This window comes from Hydra viridissima, unplaced genomic scaffold, assembly GCF_058129835.1.
Source record: "Hydra viridissima isolate aposymbiotic clone 2 unplaced genomic scaffold, HvirCarnegie_v1 scaffold_1, whole genome shotgun sequence".
Lineage (NCBI taxonomy): Eukaryota > Metazoa > Cnidaria > Hydrozoa > Anthoathecata > Hydridae > Hydra > Hydra viridissima.
Window position 1 is genome coordinate 20215616 of NW_028324300.1, and position 21900 is coordinate 20237515.

General features: G+C 29.5%; 1 protein-coding gene and 1 pseudogene across 7 annotated transcripts in view; one reads left to right on the forward strand and one right to left on the reverse strand.

The window, feature by feature from the left end:
• The window catches only part of LOC149893804 (NACHT, LRR and PYD domains-containing protein 3-like), a 112460-nt gene that overhangs the window by 86128 nt on the left and 4432 nt on the right, over positions 1-21900 (forward strand). For 2 of the 7 annotated variants that reach the window (XM_090076393.1, XM_090076392.1), the window contains one exon: positions 23-664. In XM_090076393.1, coding sequence (XP_089932519.1) covers positions 23-36 — 14 coding nt within the window. In that variant the 3' untranslated portion in view covers positions 37-664. Of the gene's footprint in view, positions 1-22; positions 665-3076; positions 3143-3967; positions 4239-5939; positions 6538-7580; positions 7680-10106; positions 10140-21900 lie in introns of those variants that run through there. The other 5 variants (XR_016449080.1, XR_016449081.1, XR_016449082.1 and 2 more) reach the window with 5 other exon arrangements.
• Positions 15242-18955, reverse strand: LOC149893811 (zinc finger MYM-type protein 1-like; annotated as a pseudogene).

The following is a 21900-nucleotide window of genomic DNA, read 5'->3' on the forward strand; positions in this document are numbered from 1 at the left end:
TTGTCATGTTTGTTATCTATAGTGAAAGTCAAATGATTTTTATCTATTTCAAATGAAGAAAGAAAACCATTGCTTCATGCTGTGCTTGGTAAGTTCATTTTTTAAGTTAAAGAGTTTGTAATATTACTTTTAAATATGTGGACTGTTTTTGTAAAATTAAAAGTATCAATTGACTAAAAAAAAACAGCAAAACATTGATGGCCATCAAAAACTTGTAAAATTTAAAATAGATAAAAGACTCAGAACTTACTAGGCAATATTGCCCTTGTAAATTCACCTATAAATCAATGACTACATTGTGAAAAATAGTTAATAAAAAAATAACTGTGAAAATTGCATTGTGAAAAAACATTCAATTACCAGATTTTTATGTTTATACTAATCTGAACAAAAAAAAAGCAATGCTGTAAATAAATAGATAGCTGCAATACAAATAAAGCATAAAACATGACTAATCAGTATTTGTATAACTGACATAATGCAGAACTTATATTTTCTTTTTTTTTAACTAAAAAATAATTTAGCAGTGAAGAAAAAAAATATTTAAGAAACAATTAAAACATGCACAAAACATACACAATACTGGATTGCAATGTGCTTATTTAAACAACAACAATTCAATAACGCAGAAGAAATATTTAGCGATTTAGAAAACATGCAAAAAGAAGTTTATGGGGAGAAACATCCAGACACTCTAAATACGACAATCAAATATTATAAAGAGTTCTTTATTTAAAACTGAAGATGCCAAAGTATTTAGAAAAAAGAAGATAGTTCATTTAAACACAAATTTTAACAAACAAGGATATGTTTTGGAATAAGCATAAAACTCAACTTTTTTGCCTGAACAGCATTCAGTTGACTTTTTATTCCAGATAACAATTGTAATTTATTTGATTGTAATTTATTTGATAGTCATGTTTGTGATTTATTGTAATTTATTTGATAGTCATGTTTGTGATTTATTGTAATTTATTTGATAGTCATGTTTGTGATTTATTGTAATTTATTTGATAGTCATGTTTGTGATTTATTGTAATTTATTTGATAGTCATGTTTGTGATTTATTGTAATTTATTTGATAGTCATGTTTGTGATTTATTGTAATTTATTTGATAGTCATGTTTGTGATTTATTGTAATTTATTTGATTGTCATGTTTGTGATTTATTGTAATTTATTTGATAGTCATGTTTGTGATTTATTGTAATTTATTTGATTGTCATGTTTGTGATTTATTGTAATTTATTTGATAGTCATGTTTGTGATTTATTGTAATTTATTTGATTGTCATGTTTGTGATTTATTGTAATTTATTTGATAGTCATGTTTGTGATTTATTGTAATTTATTTGATAGTCATGTTTGTGATTTATTGTAATTTATTTGATAGTCATGTTTGTGATTTATTGTAATTTATTTGATAGTCATGTTTGTGATTTATTGTAATTTATTTGATAGTCATGTTTGTGATTTATTGTAATTTATTTGATAGTCATGTTTGTGATTTATTGTAATTTATTTGATAGTCATGTTTGTGATTTATTGTAATTTATTTGATTGTCATGTTTGTGATTTATTGTAATTTATTTGATAGTCATGTTTGTGATTTATTGTAATTTATTTGATTGTCATGTTTGTGATTTATTGTAATTTATTTGATAGTCATGTTTGTGATTTATTGTAATTTATTTGATTGTCATGTTTGTGATTTATTGTAATTTATTTGATAGTCATGTTTGTGATTTATTGTAATTTATTTGATAGTCATGTTTGTGATTTATTGTAATTTATTTGATAGTCATGTTTGTGATTTATTGTAATTTATTTGATAGTCATGTTTGTGATTTATTGTAATTTATTTGATAGTCATGTTTGTGATTTATTGTAATTTATTTGATAGTCATGTTTGTGATTTATTGTAATTTATTTGATAGTCATGTTTGTGATTTATTGTAATTTATTTGATAGTCATGTTTGTGATTTATTGTAATTTATTTGATTGTCATGTTTGTGATTTATTGTAATTTATTTGATAGTCATGTTTGTGATTTATTGTAATTTATTTGATTGTCATGTTTGTGATTTATTGTAATTTATTTGATAGTCATGTTTGTGATTTATTGTAATTTATTTGATTGTCATGTTTGTGATTTATTGTAATTTATTTGATAGTCATGTTTGTGATTTATTGTAATTTATTTGATAGTCATGTTTGTGATTTATTGTAATTTATTTGATAGTCATGTTTGTGATTTATTGTAATTTATTTGATAGTCATGTTTGTGATTTATTGTAATTTATTTGATAGTCATGTTTGTGATTTATTGTAATTTATTTGATAGTCATGTTTGTGATTTATTGTAATTTATTTGATAGTCATGTTTGTGATTTATTGTAATTTATTTGATTGTCATGTTTGTGATTTATTGTAATTTATTTGATAGTCATGTTTGTGATTTATTGTAATTTATTTGATTGTCATGTTTGTGATTTATTGTAATTTATTTGATAGTCATGTTTGTGATTTATTGTAATTTATTTGATTGTCATGTTTGTGATTTATTGTAATTTATTTGATAGTCATGTTTGTGATTTATTGTAATTTATTTGATAGTCATGTTTGTGATTTATTGTAATTTATTTGATAGTCATGTTTGTGATTTATTGTAATTTATTTGATAGTCATGTTTGTGATTTATTGTAATTTATTTGATAGTCATGTTTGTGATTTATTGTAATTTATTTGATAGTCATGTTTGTGATTTATTGTAATTTATTTGATTGTCATGTTTGTGATTTATTGTAATTTATTTGATAGTCATGTTTGTGATTTATTGTAATTTATTTGATAGTCATGTTTGTGATTTATTGTAATTTATTTGATAGTCATGTTTGTGATTTATTGTAATTTATTTGATAGTCATGTTTGTGATTTATTGTAATTTATTTGATAGTCATGTTTGTGATTTATTGTAATTTATTTGATTGTCATGTTTGTGATTTATTGTAATTTATTTGATAGTCATGTTTGTGATTTATTGTAATTTATTTGATTGTCATGTTTGTGATTTATAGTGAAAATCAAACGATTTTTATCTTTTTCAATTGAAGAAAGAAAACCATTGCTTCATGATGTGCTTGGTAAGTTCATTGTTTAAGTTAAAGAGTTTGTAATATTACTTTTAAATATGTGGACTGTTTTTGTAAAATTAAAAGTATCAATTGACTAAAAAAAAACAGCAAAACATTGATGGCCATCAAAAACTTGTAAAATTTAAAATAGATAAAAGACTAAAAGTATACAACTGAATATTATAAAGTAAGATAAATTATCAAATATTTAAAACATTTTTATCATAGAAAATAAAAAAAATGTAAAATAGAACATTGTTTAAACATTTACAAAGTTTTTTCTATTTTGTTAACATTTGTTTTTTGTTTTCATGTGAACATGGACAACATAATCAACTTTGTAACACAATATAATCAACTTAGTTTGATTTCAAATAAATGAATGGAATTGTAAAATTTTGCAAACGATTGATTTAAATAGCATTTTCTATCTACAGCTGAATATTTCTGGAAGAACATCCCAAAAATGTTTTTTTATGTGGCCTTTAAAATCATAAAGTAACTATACAAAGCTAAGTTCATAGTTTGGCAGATTTGATTGCACTAGTGTACTTAGCTGATTGCAACCTTTGTTAGGAAAAATTAAGTTTCATGAGTATGAAATCAATATCTGTCATAAGTACAGATAGTGCCTTCCAAAACAAAAAGGGCATTGTTAATCAGTTAACTTGATATAATTAACTAAAAATTACTTATAAGTGTATAAGAGGTAGGTCCTTTTCTTAATTTTTACATTTTTATAATGCGAAATTCTTTATAAAATAAATAAATATATAGAACCTAAATATATTTTTTCTTTAAAAAAATAATTGAATATCGAGCTGAATCATTTAGGTAGCAATCATTTAGGTCATGCAATGTCTAGAAATTATGTCATATCCATGGTTTCAAGGTACGATTCTAATGATTCTTTTATTCGGAAAAATTTGCAGAAAATGCTGATTGCAATTGGTTGCACAAACTGTCTGTTGAATCACGAGCGTATTAAAGAAATCCTTTAAAAGAAATAAAAAAAAGTGTTTTTAGAAATACTTTTTTGAAAAAAAATATGATTAATTGATATTCAGTAAATTTATAAAAAATTAATTTTCTCTTTATCCAAAAATTTCTTTTTTTTTTGTAATTAATGAATGAGAAACCTTACCAAACGAATGGGGCTGCCATTTAGTGACAACCTTTAATTAAAAAGGAATTTATTATTTTTGCATTTATCATTTATCCACTTATATATATATATCATTTATCCACTTATATATATATATATATATATATATATATATATATATATATATATATATATATATATATATATATATATATATATATATATATACATATATATTAGCTCTATAAATCCAATATAAACATCAGATATTTTGCCATCATGTATGTGCTGGCAAAGTATCTGATTTTTATATTGGATTTATAAGAGCTTTGATTCTTTTAGATAATATGGAAGAACTAAAACAGCGTTTAAAAGTTCTTTAGAATTTTATTGTTTTTGACCTTAAAATATCAATTTTTATTTTTCAACATCATTACATGATTATTAAAATATGGAAAAAATGTGGATTTCTTATCACTGAAAAATGAGCATTGATTGCTTGAACCAAAAAATATCGTTTTACAAATTTCACTATTTGAGTTTTAGCACAGGATAAATTATTTACAATTATTTCTCCTCCTACTTGTTTTTATTTCTCATCAAACAAGAAGTTTTTTTCTTAAGTTAAATTTTATAGGGTAAAACCCCCAGTGTTCGCAGATTTTTTCGATCTAGTCCCATATAAAAATTATTTTCTCACTCGCTTTTTGATTAATTATCGATCTCGAAAATGATCTTAAAGAAAAAAGATTGCTCTTTACGTTGCCCTTAGAACGAATGACCTCCGATAATAAATATGGGAACTATAGCCCCCAAAAAACAAAAACGGCGGCCAATGGCGTGTTCCCTATATTCGCTTCCCACGTTTTTGAACTTCCTCCAGTGTTCGCCTATACGTTTTTTTAATAAAAATGTATATTATTTCACTCGAATTTCGACTTGAATCTATTTCAAATTTACAAAACAAAAAAATATGATATCTAAAAAAATCTATACATTTGCATGCTTTACAGCTAAAAATTTATAAAGTTGCTCATGTAATTTCACCAGCTCAAACTTCGTTGCACCTGCTCAATGACATATCACCTGAAAAATAAAGATAAATTTAATTAAATCATTTTTATATAAAAATTGCAATTAATTGATAGATATTTTTACGTTTCGTTATAAAAGAACAGAGAGGTAGTTAGACTTACGTTAATTTTAAGATGTTCTTACCAGAATATGAAGTTTATTGCACAACTGGCTTCTTCTTTTTAGGGCTATTCTTAGGTTTAGCTGACACTTTAATTTTAACTAATCAATCTAATTTTTAAAAAAATATCACGTTTTGAGCTTTAAAAGGTGTTTTGACATTTCTTACTGCTCAAAAGATAATTTTTCTTCAATATGTGTTAAGTTCTATAAAACAGATGACAAGGTTGTTAACTTCAAATATTTAGTTATTGTTGGTTTTTTTCAAATATAATATTAGATAAAATTCCTTTATTGCATGTTAAAACATAGTTTCGTCCCTGTTAAAGTTAATTCAAGTGAATTAAAGTTAACTTAGAAATAATACAATCGAAATAATACAACAGATGTCATCTTAATTTATTTGATAACTAATTCATTTTAAGTTACAAAAAAAATACTTTGAGTTTTTTTTTGTAAATTCTTTCTTGGGATTGTTGGTAAGAATTATTACTTTAATTTTTTTAGGGAAACTTTTACGTGATCAATGCTTTGAAAATGAGATTGCTTTATTTTCAAGAACATTTCTTCGGTTCGTTCCCACGGCACAAATTGAAAATAATGAATTCGAATTCTTTTCTTCTCTCATTTGCAAAATATCATTGAGCATTTCTAGCTAAAAATAATCTACTTTCTTTAAAATCATGGGAAGAATTTCATATGAAGAAAGTTTCAATGGCTGAAAAGAAATAGTGAAGATTTTTATGACATGAGTCTTTTCGCTCTGTTTTACGAAGAAAATGACTCTCATTACTTTCAGTATTTTACTAATTGTAGTGTAAATGATGTTAGTATCAGTTACGTTTGTTAGATGGCTTGTTTTGTCAGTTGTATTTGTTAGCCTCGTAATGGATCGCCTAGTTTTTATGATGAACTTTGCCTCTAGCATATTTGCTATCTTTTGATTTTTTTTTTTTCAATGTCAGTTTTATTGGTTTTTTAAATTTCTAGAAAATAGTTATTAGTTATCAATTTGTTAGGTATCAATAGGTTAGTTTGTGTATAAGACAATTGTAAATGTTTATATTGAAAAACATTCATTTTCCTTGTGAATTTGAAATTATCTCTTTTTTGAATTTTTTCATTTGTTAAATTTTAGCAGGATTATGCTTTTAATAAAAATTGAATTTCTTCCTTTCATTACAAGTTACCATTTTTTTGAGAAAAATTATACTATGTAATCACATTTAAAGGAATAATTTGTTAAAAGATTCATTCTTTTTCAGTGAAAAGTCAAAAAGTTTTGACGAAAAAACATAAAAAATTTAGCTGTTATTAAACATTTGCACGCTTCTGTAAGTAAGAAAGTGGAGGACGCTGTGCGTGCGCATTAAAGTCTTAAGAATCATTATTTTCCTCCGATGGAATTGAAAAGTAAGATGCAACAATTTGAAAATTGACCAATAGATAGCAAATTAATACATAAACTCAGCTCTGAAATAGAGTTGCTTTTTCATCAAAATTTTTCAAAACACTACGTAATCCTAATCAATAACTTGAAATCAATAAAACGTAAACTAAATAACATAAAGAACAAAAACAAACATTAAAAACTTATAACATTTTTTAAACTGGAACAAAGCGAATATATGAAGTTACTAACTTGTACATGACTATCACTAAACAACTGCAGTAATTTAAGACTGATCATCCTCAGCACTTTTGAATTCATCTTGCTTTATTGAACGAAAAAAATGCTAAGTATGAATTGTTGCTCTGAGAAGATAGCTGATGTTGACCTGCTGACATTGACCTTATAAAGTTATAAAAGCAAATTGTGTTAGTAAAATCGCAGCTATAAACAAGCACTAAGAGCTATTACAACCGTAGCAACACTTTAAGTTAAACATCAATTGTTGACATTTAATCGCTGCATTTACCTAGGCTTTAAGTTCGTAATGTATTAGCTACAAAAAAATGTTCGATTTTGAACATTGCTAACAGAAAGCACCATTTTAAAAAAATATTTTAGGTTAAAACAGATAGATAAGGAAGTAGCTCTTTCTTCTCTTCTTAGCCTGGTCTCTTGTAAGCAATTTTTTTCGATAAAAATTTCTTTACCGCTTAAAGAAAGCTCATCGCTGTTATTCTTGCACTTTCAATTTCTAGGTGCTGTTTTTTGGAATGTTTGGCAGCATGGTTTTCAACATTTTTGCGAGTTGTTTACAACAAGTCTTATAAAAAAGCCAGAAGGATATGAAACATCAGGTAACAAAGCAACCTGTTAACAGCGCAATAAATGTTGCAGACTAAAACAATTTGCACCCTACGATAAATGACCCGTTCGATTACACCTTTTTTGTATATCAAGAAACTCAATTCTACATGTATTTCCTTAGTGTGTATTCCATCGTCAACACAATCCCCCTCCATAAACTTTCACAAATATTTAGGCTTCCAAGACCAGACAAAAATGTATTTTTTATCCTCAGAAAAGAGAAATTGATAAAATTATATAAAACTGATGTAAAACAGGCTTTAATATTATATTTTATATCAAAGTTATTGAGATAAAGCACACCCAATGTAACTTTGTAGATACTGATTTACATGTTTTACTTGTCATTTAACTCACTATTCGTAAGTTTTTTAAGGTCACGAATTTCCAATTTTTGCTAAAAAAATAACCCAATTCAATCTGTTTTTTTAGAAGAAATATTTGGGGTGTGGTTGTAAAGAGCTAAAAGGATCTTTTGATATTTCTTGATCTTTTATAGCAGCAGCGTGACAATCCCTGTTTTTATGTCTCAGAGAATATTTTTAATCACTCATATGTTCCCATTGTTTTGGTTTTTACACTTCTTAGTTAATAAATAAGCTTGTATCCAATGTATACCATACGCGGACAGCAATATCTTAAAATCTACAAAAATTGATGTTCGATATTAATCTCTATTACCCTTAAAATAAAAGAGAAATCTATTTTTGTATTTAGGTTGCAAAATATAGTCGAAAGAGATGTTATGGTTCTCTTGGGATTGCAATAAGTAACAAATAAGAAATGTTTAGAGTATCATACATTTGATGATAAAATGTAACAAACTATGTAGAGATTTGCAATTTTTTGTTTGTTTCTGCTTTTAATTCCCTCACATATTCAATATATGGACTACTTTAAACAGACACTACTTTTTTATGATATTGATCTAAAGTTAAAAATGAAAAGTCTAGCTTTAAAACTTCACTTGCAAATAAATATTTTTACCAGCATTCTGTACATTTTGAGTTTTTGGTTAACAGAAGCAAACTCTTTTGTTAACCAAAAAGGTTGCTCTTATAACTTTAAATTGAGATGTAAGAGCTGAGTTTTAAATATTTAAACATAATACAAATGTTTCTCTATTTTAACAAAATTGAAAACAAGTATTTTTTGTTTATTTGAAAGTTCTTGTTTTTGTTTATTTGAAAGCTCTTGTCACAAATGCTTCAATCACGTTCTTACTTTCAAGGATTGTCATGAGATGCTCTAAATATTCTCAGGAGAACTGAGAATATATAAAGCGTACCATGATAAATAGAGCAAAGAGAACAAATTTTTTTAAATTTTTTTAAGTTAAATTTTAGGTAATTAAGTTTTAAATAATTTGACCTTCTTATATAGAGTTGTTTAAAGTGAGAGTATAATTTATTTTACTCTCACTTTATACAACTAAAACATTTAATAAAAATAAAAAAAAAATTAACTTAAATATTTTTAAGTGTTAATTTACTATTTATTTCAATTATTGGTCGTCCATTTAAAATAATCAATCTCTAGATATTTAAGATAAATTAGATCATTTGGTAATAAGACATTTTTAAAAAAACATATTGACCAGTATTTGCAACAAATGCTTATTTAAAAAAATTTTAGGCATGAACATAACATATATGTTAATTATATTTATGTGCATAACACTTTTAAAATGAAAGGTATCTAATTTTTGCTTCTAGATTCTTAAATATAAGTCAAAATGAAAAAAATAATAAAAAATATTAATTTTTAAAAATGGATTAATGTACGCGTTTAAACGGTATGCACAGTTTAAAGGTAGTTTTATTGTTTTCGACCATATAAAATTAAACACCAATTTTTGACTTTATTACCCGACCAGGACATTCTTTTTTTGACCCTAGAAAAACACCAGTTTTGACTTTTCAAGATTACAAGACCAGAACATAATTAAAATTTGGAAAAAATGTGGATTCCTTAATACTAGGGAATGAGTATTGATATGTATATGATGTATATTATTCCTTTTTGATCTTTATTTGTAAAAAGACTTATATTAGCGTTTCAGAGACAGGATGCGTTCTAAAGATTTGTAGTTTCTTCGCAATTTTTTTTTGTTTTTTACCGTAAGAAAAATACGAACTTTGACTTTTCAACATGGTTACAAGACAATAACATAATTAAAACATGGGGAAAATATGTTGATTCTTTATCACAAGGGAATATTGATTGCTTATGCCAAAAAATATTGTTTTAGAAATTTCACTTTTTGAATTTGAGCCACAGGATAAATTTCACTTTTTGAGCTGAGCGACAGGATAAACGACATAAACTTATTTTCCCTTCCTTTTTTTGTTTTCATTTCTAATTAAATAAGTTTTCTTAGAAATAAAATTTCATACACCGTGCTTTTTTGTTTTTAGGTTTGGTACCAAAATTTATTGATTGGTATGATGGTAAGAATTATTTATTTTAATTTGTTTAGGGAAGCTTTTACGTGATCAATGCTTTGAAAATGCGATTGCTTTATTTTTGAAGAATATTTCATCGGTTCGTTCCCGTGCCACAAATTTAAAATAATTGATAAATTCGACTACTTTATTCTCTCATTTACAAAATACCATTGAGCATTTCTAGCTAAAAATGCTCTCTTTTTTTAAAAAAACAAAAGAAGAAATTCTTTTGAAGAAAGTTTCAATAGCTGAAAGGAAAAAGTGAAGATTTTTATAACATGAGTTTTTTTCAGTCTGTTTTAAGAAGAAAATGACTCATGACTTCCAGTATTTTGTAAAGATTCAGTATTTTACTAATTATAGTGTAAATGATGTTAGTATCAGTTGCGTTTGTTATCTAGTTAAATGGATTTATTTGTTAGCCTCGTTTTTATGATAGACTTTTAGTTTTAACATATTTTCTATTTTGTTAGTCTTTGTTTTCAGTGTCAGTTTTATTACTTTGCTAAATTTCTAGCAAATAGTTATTAGTTATCAATTTGTTAGGTATAAATAGGTTAGCAATGCGTATAAGACAATTGTAAATGTTTATATTGAAAAACATTCATTTTTCTTGTAAATTTGAAATTGTAAAAATTAATTGAAGTATTTCTCAAGTGGTTTAACTTGAAAAGAGTAGATTTTATTCTTTCACGGATCCATTGAAATTCTTTGTGAAAATTAGTTTCAATGTGACTAAAGCCCATCAGCAGAATTTTGAAAAATAGAATCATTTACACTTCTGTTTTACTTTACTTCCCTTTGAAAATCGACTTTGTTCGGCCTCATCAGTAGATCAACTCTAGAGGGTGTTACACTCAAATAACCTCTTATTCAAGTTTTATGTAAACTCTTTTGTCTAAACAATTCTCTCTCTCTCTCTAAAACATCCCTCCCTCACACACCCCATACTCACCTTTAAACCTTTAGGGAGATGTGTCTTTTTAGCATATTAAAGAGGAACAAAAGTAATAAGAAAATAAACTTAGAAATATCTATTCTTTAAGAATAAATCCTTCCATTTATTTAGGGAATAACATTTGGATAATTAAAAACCCACATAAAATTAAAAATCAAGAGAAACATTGCAGCCCCTTTTAATTAGCGTTGGACCCTCCTAACCCTTTTTTGATTAAACTGAAACATTCTATCCTTCCCTAAGACATGAAGCTGTGGGCCAGAAATTTCCTACCCATCAAGATTTACAGTAGAGTGCAAAAGTTTATAATAAGCTAAATTTTTCAAGTTTTTTTTGTCATAACTTTTTGACTTTTTACTGAAGATGAATGAAATTTTTAACAGTTGTTCCTATAATCATATGATCGTATGATGTGATCGTATAATTTTCTCAAAAGAATGATAACTTGTAATGGAAGGTAGAAATTCAAATTTTATTGAAAATGTAACCATGCAAAAGATTAATAACAGTTCCATGCCCATTAAGAAAATCAAAATTTCATTAAGAAAATGTATTTATGTTAAAATTAAATTACTGGAGATAATAGTTAGCTTAAGTTGAATTAAAAAAATCATGGAAAAGTCTAAGAAATTGTCACGAAAAAAGAAAAATTTAATAACACCTGTTCCATAAAATTTGAGACTGGCTTTAAATTTGAATAAAAACTTAAATAAACAGACAAAAAATTTTTTTTTGGTATGTTCTTAGAACTAAATATGCAGAATAGGAAAATATAAATAAATTTATCACAAGACTCCATATCTTCGAATTTGATCAAGTCTGGTATTGGTACCTTGTACTAACTTTTGTACAGCATTTAGGTCAAGTCTACTGGCACAATAACGAATCCGACGCTCAAGGTTAGATATATTATTTGTAGATTATCCATTCTTGTACACATCCCGCTGAAGCATTGCCCAAAAATCCTCTATAGCACGAGCTTCTGGTAAGTTTGCTGGATGGTCTTTTTTTTGAACAAATGGTATCTTCTGGGTTTTTAACCATTTTGTTACTGAATTAGCATAGTGAGATGTTGCTAAATCAGGCCAAAAGATATACTTGGTGTCTCGATAATATTTATCAATAAAAGGTTGCAAGCGCTTTTGTAAACACTCTTTTAAAATGATCTCTTGGTTTACCGCTTGGCCAAAAGGAGCAATATAAATAGAAGTGACCCCTCGAGGGGATATTGCCATCCATACAAGTAATTTTTTTTCAAATTTCGCAACATCATTTTACTTAATAATGTCTGGTGTCAATTTTTGATCATTTGAATAGTATGTATTATTATCAGCCAGTGTGCTATTCGACAAAGTAAAGTATGACTCATCATCAATAGTAATTTAATGGTTGCGATATTTTGAATAAAGTCGACCACATTTTCGGCGACCCCAAAGCCTCTGTTCAGGAGTTCTGCTTGGTCTTTTTTTTCTTTTATAACAAAGAAAAGGCTTTTTAAAGCATTTTAAGATTCGTCCGATGGTGCTTTTGCCACAACCAAGTCTTCTAGAAGCCTTTGAAAGTGACACACCTCTTCGATTGTTAAACTTTTTCCTTAATTTGATGCGGTTGTTTTGTGTATTAGGAGTAGGCCTTCTTCCACTTCCAGCTTTGCGACCCAATGGTTTATTTTGATCGTAACTGTTCATATATCTAAAAATTGTAGCTTTTGAGTAGCTCTCCATCTTGAAATGGTTCCAAACAACGTGTTTTCCATCTTCATGTTTTTTTTTATAAGAATTATACACACGACTTTTTAGGGCTTGTTGATTTGGCATTTTAAATTATTACCTAAACAAAAAATAATCAGAGAATTTATATGCTAATTGAAAGAGGAAAGATAGAGCTTTCATTTGATACCAAATACTAACTATTTTATCAAGCTTACTAATTAAATATCGCTTATTTAAGTTAGTCTCAAATTTTATGGAACAGGTGTTAATACGCGCAGTAGAGAAAAAGATTCTTATAAGAAAATTTCTGAGCTTTGTGATGTGGTTAAATCAACAATTAGTGTACTAGTTAAGAGATAAAGAGAACGAAAGACACTTGAAAAAAATGATGGCTATAGAACTTTTGTTTGTAGATTTAATTTCCTCATTCAATGTGGTCTCCTTTAGTCAGACTGACTACTTTTTTATGGTATTGATCTAAATTTAAAAATGAAAAGCCTCACTTTAAAATTTCACTTGAAAATAAAATGTTTTATCTGCATTCAGTACATTTTGAGTTTTTGGTTAACAGAAGTAAACTCTTGTAAGCCAAGAAGGTCGCTCTTATAACTTTAGATAGAGAGATAAGAATTGAGTTTTGAATTTTTTATTATAAAGCAAATGTTTCACGAGTTTAACGAAATTGAAAACAAGTATTTTTTGTTTGTTTGTTTGAAAGTTCCAATTAAAAAATGTACAAATGCTTCAATCACGTTCTTGCTTTCAAAAATTGTAATGAGAAGCTCTAAATATTCTCAGGAGAACTAAGAATATATAAAGCGTACCGTGACAAATAGAGCGAAGAGAAAGATAGCAAACTGTCGTTCCTCAATCCACGTTCGTGTTTTCAATTACAACTAAACCCTCACTCTGGATGAGTTTTCAAACAACTCAGTAAGCATTTTTTAAACTGGAACAAAGCGAATATAAGAAGTAACAAACTTATTCATGAGTATCACTAAAATGACTGCAACACTTAAAGACTCTGATCATTCTCAGCACTTTTGAGTTCATCTTGCCATGTTGAACGAAAACAAATGCTATGTATGAACTTTTGCTCTGAGAAGATGTTTGGCTGATGTTGACCTGCTGACATTGACTTTATAAAGTTATAAAAACAAATTGTCTAAGTAAAATCGTAGCTGTAAACAAGCACTAAGAGCTATTACAACCGTAACAGCACTTTAAGTTAAGCATCAATTGTTGACATTTAATCGCTGCATTCACCTTGGCTTTAAGTTCACAATGTATTAGCTACGAATAATGTTCGATTTTGAACATTGCTAACCGAAAGCACCATTTAAAAAAAATATAGGGAAGATAAGGGTAAGTTAAGCACCTTGGAAATATGAGCATACCTAAAGATTTCGTAGATGTAAGCATTGAAGTTAAAGTTGCTTTGTATTTTTTGAATCGACTTTATATGGTGATAACAGGAACCAGTACAATTAGCGTAAATTTATAAGCAGTAATTAGCGGGTATTATCTAATTAAAACGCTGTTAATTTTTTTTCATTTTTAAAATAATATAGTCACGCATGAATGTATCTGTGGCGCGAAACTTTGCTGCAAAAATAATGAAATTATTTTTTTTATAAAGAAAAATATATTAGCCAAATATCTGTTCCGTTTTTGTTTGAAAAACAATGCATAGAAACATTTAGGGTGGAATGCAAGAACCGAACTTCAAATTTGAAGTCGAACTTCAAACCTTAAGTGCGACTTGAGCGAATGCACAAAACGAACTTCAACTCAAGTCAGACTTGAAAATCGCTAAATATAGACCGTTTTCAAGTCTGACTTCAAACCAGACTTGAGAGAGCAAAAATTCCTTCCGAATGCAAGAACCCGACTTGAAATTTCAAGTCAGACTTCAAATCTCAAGTCTGACTTGAATGAAATGCAAGAAGCGAACTTGAACTGAAGTCAGACTTGAAAAACGAGAATTTTTGAATTTTCAAGTCATTTTTTCAAGTCTGCTCCAGACCAATCTTGAAACCAAACTTGAAAAAAAAAACAAACCGCCATTATCATTTTGCTGATGCGTAACAAAACTTTATTATTACAATATAACTTTTTACAACCAGGCCCGCCGTGAGCCTTTGCGGCGCCCAGGGTCAAAATTTCCCAAGCGCCCTACTGAAAGTGAAAGCTGATCTAATGATCCATAATTCAATACATATAATAAGCCATTTGATAACAAATCAAAGAGGATAAAAGAATATAGAATTTTTTAATAAATGAACATTTGAACAGTTTATTTCTAGATAATTGCAATGGTCTTTTGACTTGGTTATACACTCATACATAAAATGATAAAGTCGACACTAGAACATGGTAGAAACAGACCAAAGACAATCATTAAACACTATTGGATGTTAAGAGCAAAATTTTGTCTAGAATACAACAGCTATTGTTGTGAAATTGATCTTTCGAGCTTTACTCATGGCGAATTTGGAAATCACTTCACCCTAGCACAACTTTTTGGCAAGATCATGCTCAATGGAAATAACCAGAAGATTCGTGAGTCGTTCTTGGCTCATTGTAGACCTTAAAGCTGTCTTAACTAGAGCAAGCTTACTAAAAGATCTCTCGCGTTCCGCAACAGAAACAAGGATGGTGTTGAAGATGCGCAGCAAAATGCAGACTGATTCGAAGAGCGGCTGAAGACCTTTCTGGTATATTCCATTCAATAACGTCATGGAAGTGAGAGATTCTTTTGGACCAAAAAGATTGGATCGCTTCAGAGCATCGAGGCGGCGGACCTCTCCAATAAGTTTCTCTTCCTCAACATCGGTCGCGTAGGTTTGTGCCAAGACCTTGCATTTCTCCTCCAATTGGATAGGTGCTTCAACACTTTCTTCTGATTCTTCTTCATTTGACATAACAAGAGATTTCAATGACCACAAGAACAAAAACATATTCGTCGTCTTCTCAGCAGCTTGGAATCTATCGCTGACCTGCTGAATAAGAGTATCAAGAGCGGTATTGAATACGCTCACTTCAAACTCTTTTGCTTCGTCTTCATGGAAATGAGCGGTGTTCCTCACCTCTTCGTGAAAGGTCTTCCTTTTTTTCGTCCTCTTCTTCACAAATTCTGATTGAAAACCAAAAGAAGTAAGACCAGATGCTATCAAACGTGCCTCATTAAGGATGATGGTCCAAGATGATCTCAGTCGATTTAGATCTTCAATAAGAGTCTTAATGAGTTTCATCTCGTCGTCCAAGGAGATATTTTCTGATTGGAGTGCAAGGCTCACGTAGTTGATTGATTGAAGAGTTTTATACCAAAAGATTGTCATTACGATGAACTCGAATGAATGAACCCACTTCTCCAGAGATTTTACTTCATTTAATTGACCAGCTGTTAGATCAAAATCGCGGAGCTTTTTCAAAGATTCGAGGATTTCCCTGGATCGCTTGACTAACGGCTTCACGGCCTCGATTCGCGCACTCCATCTGGTTTGTGACGTTTGATGAAGGGACAAACCAGTGGTTTCAATCAAGACTTTCCACCGATTAGGGCTTCCACTGAAAAGATTGTAAAGTGACTGGACTCGGCCAAAGTAGTTCTTGACTTCAACCGAAGATTCAGCAGAATGAACACCAGCAAGGTTGAGACTATGAGCGCTGCATGGCATATAGAGAGCTTGAGGATTTTTTTGCAGTATAATCGCCTGTACTCCTTTGTATATACCGGACATGTTCGCTACATTGTCATATCCTTGACCTCTACAGTTTTTGAGATCGATTCCATTTTGTTCTAAGACGTCCATAATAAGCTTGGCAATGTCAGCACCTATCTTTTTTTCAAGATTCTCGACCCTCAGAAAGCGCTTCTTCACGGTCCATCTTTTGTCAGTACCAAAGTATACAAAGCGGAGAACAAAGGTGATTTGCTCGGTGTGAGAGACGTCCGGAGTCCCGTCCACAAGAATGGAATAGTAGATGGCCATATGAGCTTCGTTGATGATGGCACCGTGAACGATTCCTCCGCACTCTTTGATGAATTCATTTTGAGTGCACCAGCCCAAGTAATGGGCATTCATTTTGTTACCTTCTTGTTGGCAGCGGGAAACTTCTTCTAAGTGTAGTTGAAGAGTCTTGTTGTGCTTGGCCAAGAGCTCTAGGGTAGCTAGAAAGTTGCCATTGTCGTCTTCTCCAATCATTTTTGATGAACCTAAAAATTATAATAATAAGACAGATTTATTTAAAACAATAAAGAAGCATTTGTTTTATTTTATGATGATTTTATGATGATTTTATATTATGATTTATGAGTATTATAACATATTTATTTAAAAGAATAAAGAAGGATTTGTTTTATTTAATGATTTCCAAAATATCTAGTTAATCTTATAAATATAAGCTAAATAGATTTAAAGATAGTCGGTATCACAATAGAATAATTGTAAATAGATTTACCTCTGAAACTAAGGTTTCGTGACGCTAAAAAAAGAGTAACATCTAAGATGCATCGTAGAATTTCACGCCACCTGGCTGCTTCATTTCTTATCGAGTTTTCAAGAGCTGCATCTATTCCGCTTTGATTTTCTAAGCTTTCTAGCGCCGTTTTCCATTCTATGTAAAAGTTTCGATGCTAGGCGTTATTCTGGTGACTTTTGACTTTCTCAGGTAGCTTGTGCCAGTTGCAGCTTATTCCATCATTCCATCTTAGAAGGTGCGACTGGTGTCCGATCCCAAAAGATTGTTTGCTTCCAAACAGAGAACACGGAAAGCAAATAAATGATTTCTTAGATACACTCCAGACCAGCCAATCTCGGCATGCCTTCTCCCCGTTGAGAGAAGTTTCGTAGAAAATTGATTCAGGAACCTTCTTCTTATTAGAATCTTTCGGGAAAGTTGAAGGATTTCGAGGAAGCCCCTGTAGAAGCACAGAATCTCTTTCCACTTTGGAAAAGTGGAAAGAGATTCTGTGCTTCTACAGGGGCTCACACTCATCCTCTGAAAGTTTATGAAAACAGCCATCACAGGCATGGCCAGACAAAACAGCAACACTCGAAATGTTAATAAATTTCTGAAGAACTAGTTTGGTTTTGCTGATATTCCACTTTTCAATTACTTGTTGTGTATTTATAAAATAAGTTCCCCCACTACCTTGTCTGAGTTTTCCAAATGCTCTTTCTATGGGATCTGTTGTAAAATTCCCAAGCAATACATACATATGAGAATTGTTTAACAAATGTTTACTTAATTCAACTAAACCATTACATGTTTGGTATAATGCATTGCTTGTGTCCTTGGTTTTAATTCTCTTTCCTCGAATCATTGTTGACTTTAGCATTCCAGAAAACTCAATTAAATCATTAAGCCGTAAATCGTCAACTGATGATATAGGATCTCGTAAGTGGTCTTTCAAGTGGATTCCTTCGGATGGACTTTTTACGTTGACTATTTTCCAAAACTGAACCACCTTAGTTAAGAAAATAATAGTTCCTTCAATATCATCATTTTTCATACCTTGATGACACTTTAATGCATTTATAGTCTCTTCACAAAATAATTTCAAACATGTATTAACATTTTGTCTCTCAATTGGTCTTGGGTTAGCAGCAACATAAGTCAGCTTAGACATTTTAACCAGCTCACCATCTTCCAACTTTTGAAGCATTTTAATGTGATCCCATTTAGCAGTATAGGTTTTTCCACTATAACTAAACTCAATTTCACCAGACTTCTCAGTTATCCAATTATTTTGTTTTCACTTCAATAAATGCACAAAATCAAAAAGTAAAAAAATGCCATCAGTTGTTAACCATGGATATAAGCAATCAAATCGTTTGAAAAATGCTTTTTTATTTACTCTGTTATTATCATTAATTATAGCAACAACTTTTCCATTAGCCTTCTTAATTTGGTCAATTACATTGTTTTTGACCATTGTTGAGTTTTGAAAAAATACTACAAATAAAAGCATTATCATCAATGTTTGAAACTTTTGAAGTTATATGAGTTAGGGTAGCAATACTAGGAAGTTGAAAATCATTTCTCAATTGATTATATAAGCTGCGTGACAGTGCAAAGTACTCAAAAGCTCGAATAATAACTTCAGGTGAATATTTTTGCTCAAGAACATTACTTGAGTTCATATTACTCATGCATTCAACTTGTTGAAGTAAAATGGTTTTCTTTTCTGATTTTTCAAAAGATGTCAAATATCGTAATGCCTCGTGAACTTGTTACCAACATTTGAATTTATGAATACGATTTTTAACTAACGAGGTAACAGTGCATCTTATTCCAGCATGATAGGCTTCATATGATAGGTCATTAAATACTATTAGACAAAATTTATTAATACCAGATTTGTTTTCATGCTCTTTTGATTGAATGCAACACTATTCAAACAAGTATAATAAAATATTGAATCCATTAAGTCTTCCTTGAGATAACGAATTGCAAAAAATTTCAAATGAGTCAATATTGTCAAGCTCTACGAATTTTCAAAGTTCATCTTCTTTAACTGATCTTACAGAGCTTTCAGCTTTCGTTGTTCTTCTTTTTGCTGGTGGAGGAGTTGGCACTAAACTCTTGGGTAATAATTCAAATACACTAGGCGGATCTCGAGGTCTTTCTCTTCCTTTTACTTTAATAACTTGGAAGTTTGATGGAAAATGTTTTGCACAAACTACTATGTCATAACTGTCTGGTATATTCTCTCTTGGTATTGCTTTAATCCATCTCTGGCGCTCTTCAGGATCCCTAGGTAATCTGAAAGTTGTTGTCTTATTCTTTACTGAGTCATAGTTAGAATTACAACCAGTAACACAACATTTTCTGGGCATTTTTAAGTCTTGATATGGATACAACTTATTCTTATTCTTAGCAACTTTTGCCGCTACATCAGCCTCCACATTTTTCGAGCCGTTGCGCGATTAGGAGGCCTGTTATTTTAGTACGCCCTGGATTGATTTAAATGTCATTTTAACGCAATCTAAATCCATTTTAAATCCGCAAATGCCTGTAGGGGAAATACATTTGCGTCGGTAAATTTTTTATTGCTATTAATAGCAATAATTATTGAGCACGCGTCGATGTTAGAAAATAACTGAAAATTAACGTAGAAAAGACGTGGAAATTCTCAACGTTTGTTTTTAATGTTGAACTTACGTTGAAATAACGTTGAAACTTAGATCGTTATTTTTCAACCATATTTCAACCAAATCGCAACGTTGAAATAACGTTACGTGCTTGCTGGGGTAACTTTTGCGACTGTTAAATGAATTCTCAAAGAAAGCTTTGACAACGTGGGTTACAAAACTATTTTTCGTTTTTTCCCCAGCAACAATCACACGGTCTCTCAATTTATAATAAAGTGGGCGGGGTTTGGTGTTTTTAAAAAGTTCGATATTTTTATGACTTTTTAAATTATTTTCACACGCTTTCACACGTACATATCTTCTTTATTTGCGTCACATTCATAATATTTGTACCCCATGTTGCCTTTTAAGTTCTTTATTTATTTTGCGTCAAAGTGAACAAAGTCCTAATCTTTCTTCCACCCCCCCCCCCCCTTCCCACACGTTTTCTTCAGATACACCAAACTAAGTTGAAAGCATTCAAATTTCAGAGGTATTTATTGTATTTTTGAAATATTTTACCAAACAGTTGTTAAGTTCATCACGTACACTTTATACTGAAGACAGTAAATATATTATATATATTGCTATACCAATATTAGAAAATAAATTCAGCTCATTAATAAAGATCAGAAAAAGTTGGTAAAGTCATCAGCAGTTCAAAGTCGAAAAATCAGTTCAATTACATAAAAAAATTACATAAAAAATTATATTTTTTTGATATTTTTTTGAATCGCTCAATCCAAATATGACATAAAATACAATATCAAATATCGCAGATACAAAACTTTTTCTTGGCTTCTTTAAATTTGTCATAAGTAACATGGTAAAAATGAAGAATTATTCGCAACATCAGCACTTTTTATAATGCAATGTTGATTTTTAGACAGCTTCGCTTCCATTGATATAGAAAGTGGAATGTAAAACTCTCTTTATACTTTGAGGCCTGCTTTTGAGAGGTACAAGTTAAATCTTCAACTATACTTGCAGCATGGTCTGCTCCTGTAGCCCAAATATTCCAAAGAACTGCAAATGCTAACTTGGATAAACTGAATGTGTAACTCATTTCCTAAGATTTTCGTCATTTCGCTTGTCTACTTGCAGGATCAAAACTTATAAACGGTCGACCAATCACAGTTGAGCTTTTTTTCTTTTTTTTTGGTGCTTGAACAATGTGAAAAAGAGTTCAAATAAAAAAACTTTAAAACTATCAGAGGTTTGTTAGAGTTTAACCAAGAAAAATCTAAAAAACACTGCTGAGACTTTTAACCATGACACACTCTGTCAAAATCACAATCAACCTGAACTGAAAGGACCAAAGAAATCCTTCAATGGAAGCATCATGTAGACATTATGTGTTAATTAGGAGGTGTTTTAAAATCTTTTTATTTTGTCCGAGCCTGATTTTTGCGTTTTAACAGGTGGATTTTTGATTATTTTGTGTTCAAGATGGTTAACATCCCAGCATTGGTGCAAACTCAAAACTTTTATATGATCATGATGATGTCAAATGAGGATGGTTTACAAAAAACTACGGCAAGTGGAACGTTGGGAAAAAAATACTTTATTCTATAGTTGACCAAAGCTCTTTTATATAATTCAAATTTCAACAATCCTCTTGGTGTTTAGAAACGGTAACAAGGTAAAGTTTACAACTCCCTCAATTTGAGAGGGTTGTATTCAATACTTGGTCATTATTCATAGACACGAAATGAAAAAATCTTTTGAGCCTAAATTTTCTTAATGAATTTTGATCTACTTTAGGGTGAAGTAGTTTTTTTTTGAGATATTTACAATACCTATAGTTGGGTTATATTTTATAGAAGCTGAAAAACCAATTAAGTTAGTTCATCTTACGATGCCATCTGAGACACTATTTGTAAATCATTTTTGAAAAATCTTTTGCGAAAGTGATCAGATAACTTTTTTTTTAAGAAATGGGCATTGTCAATCGT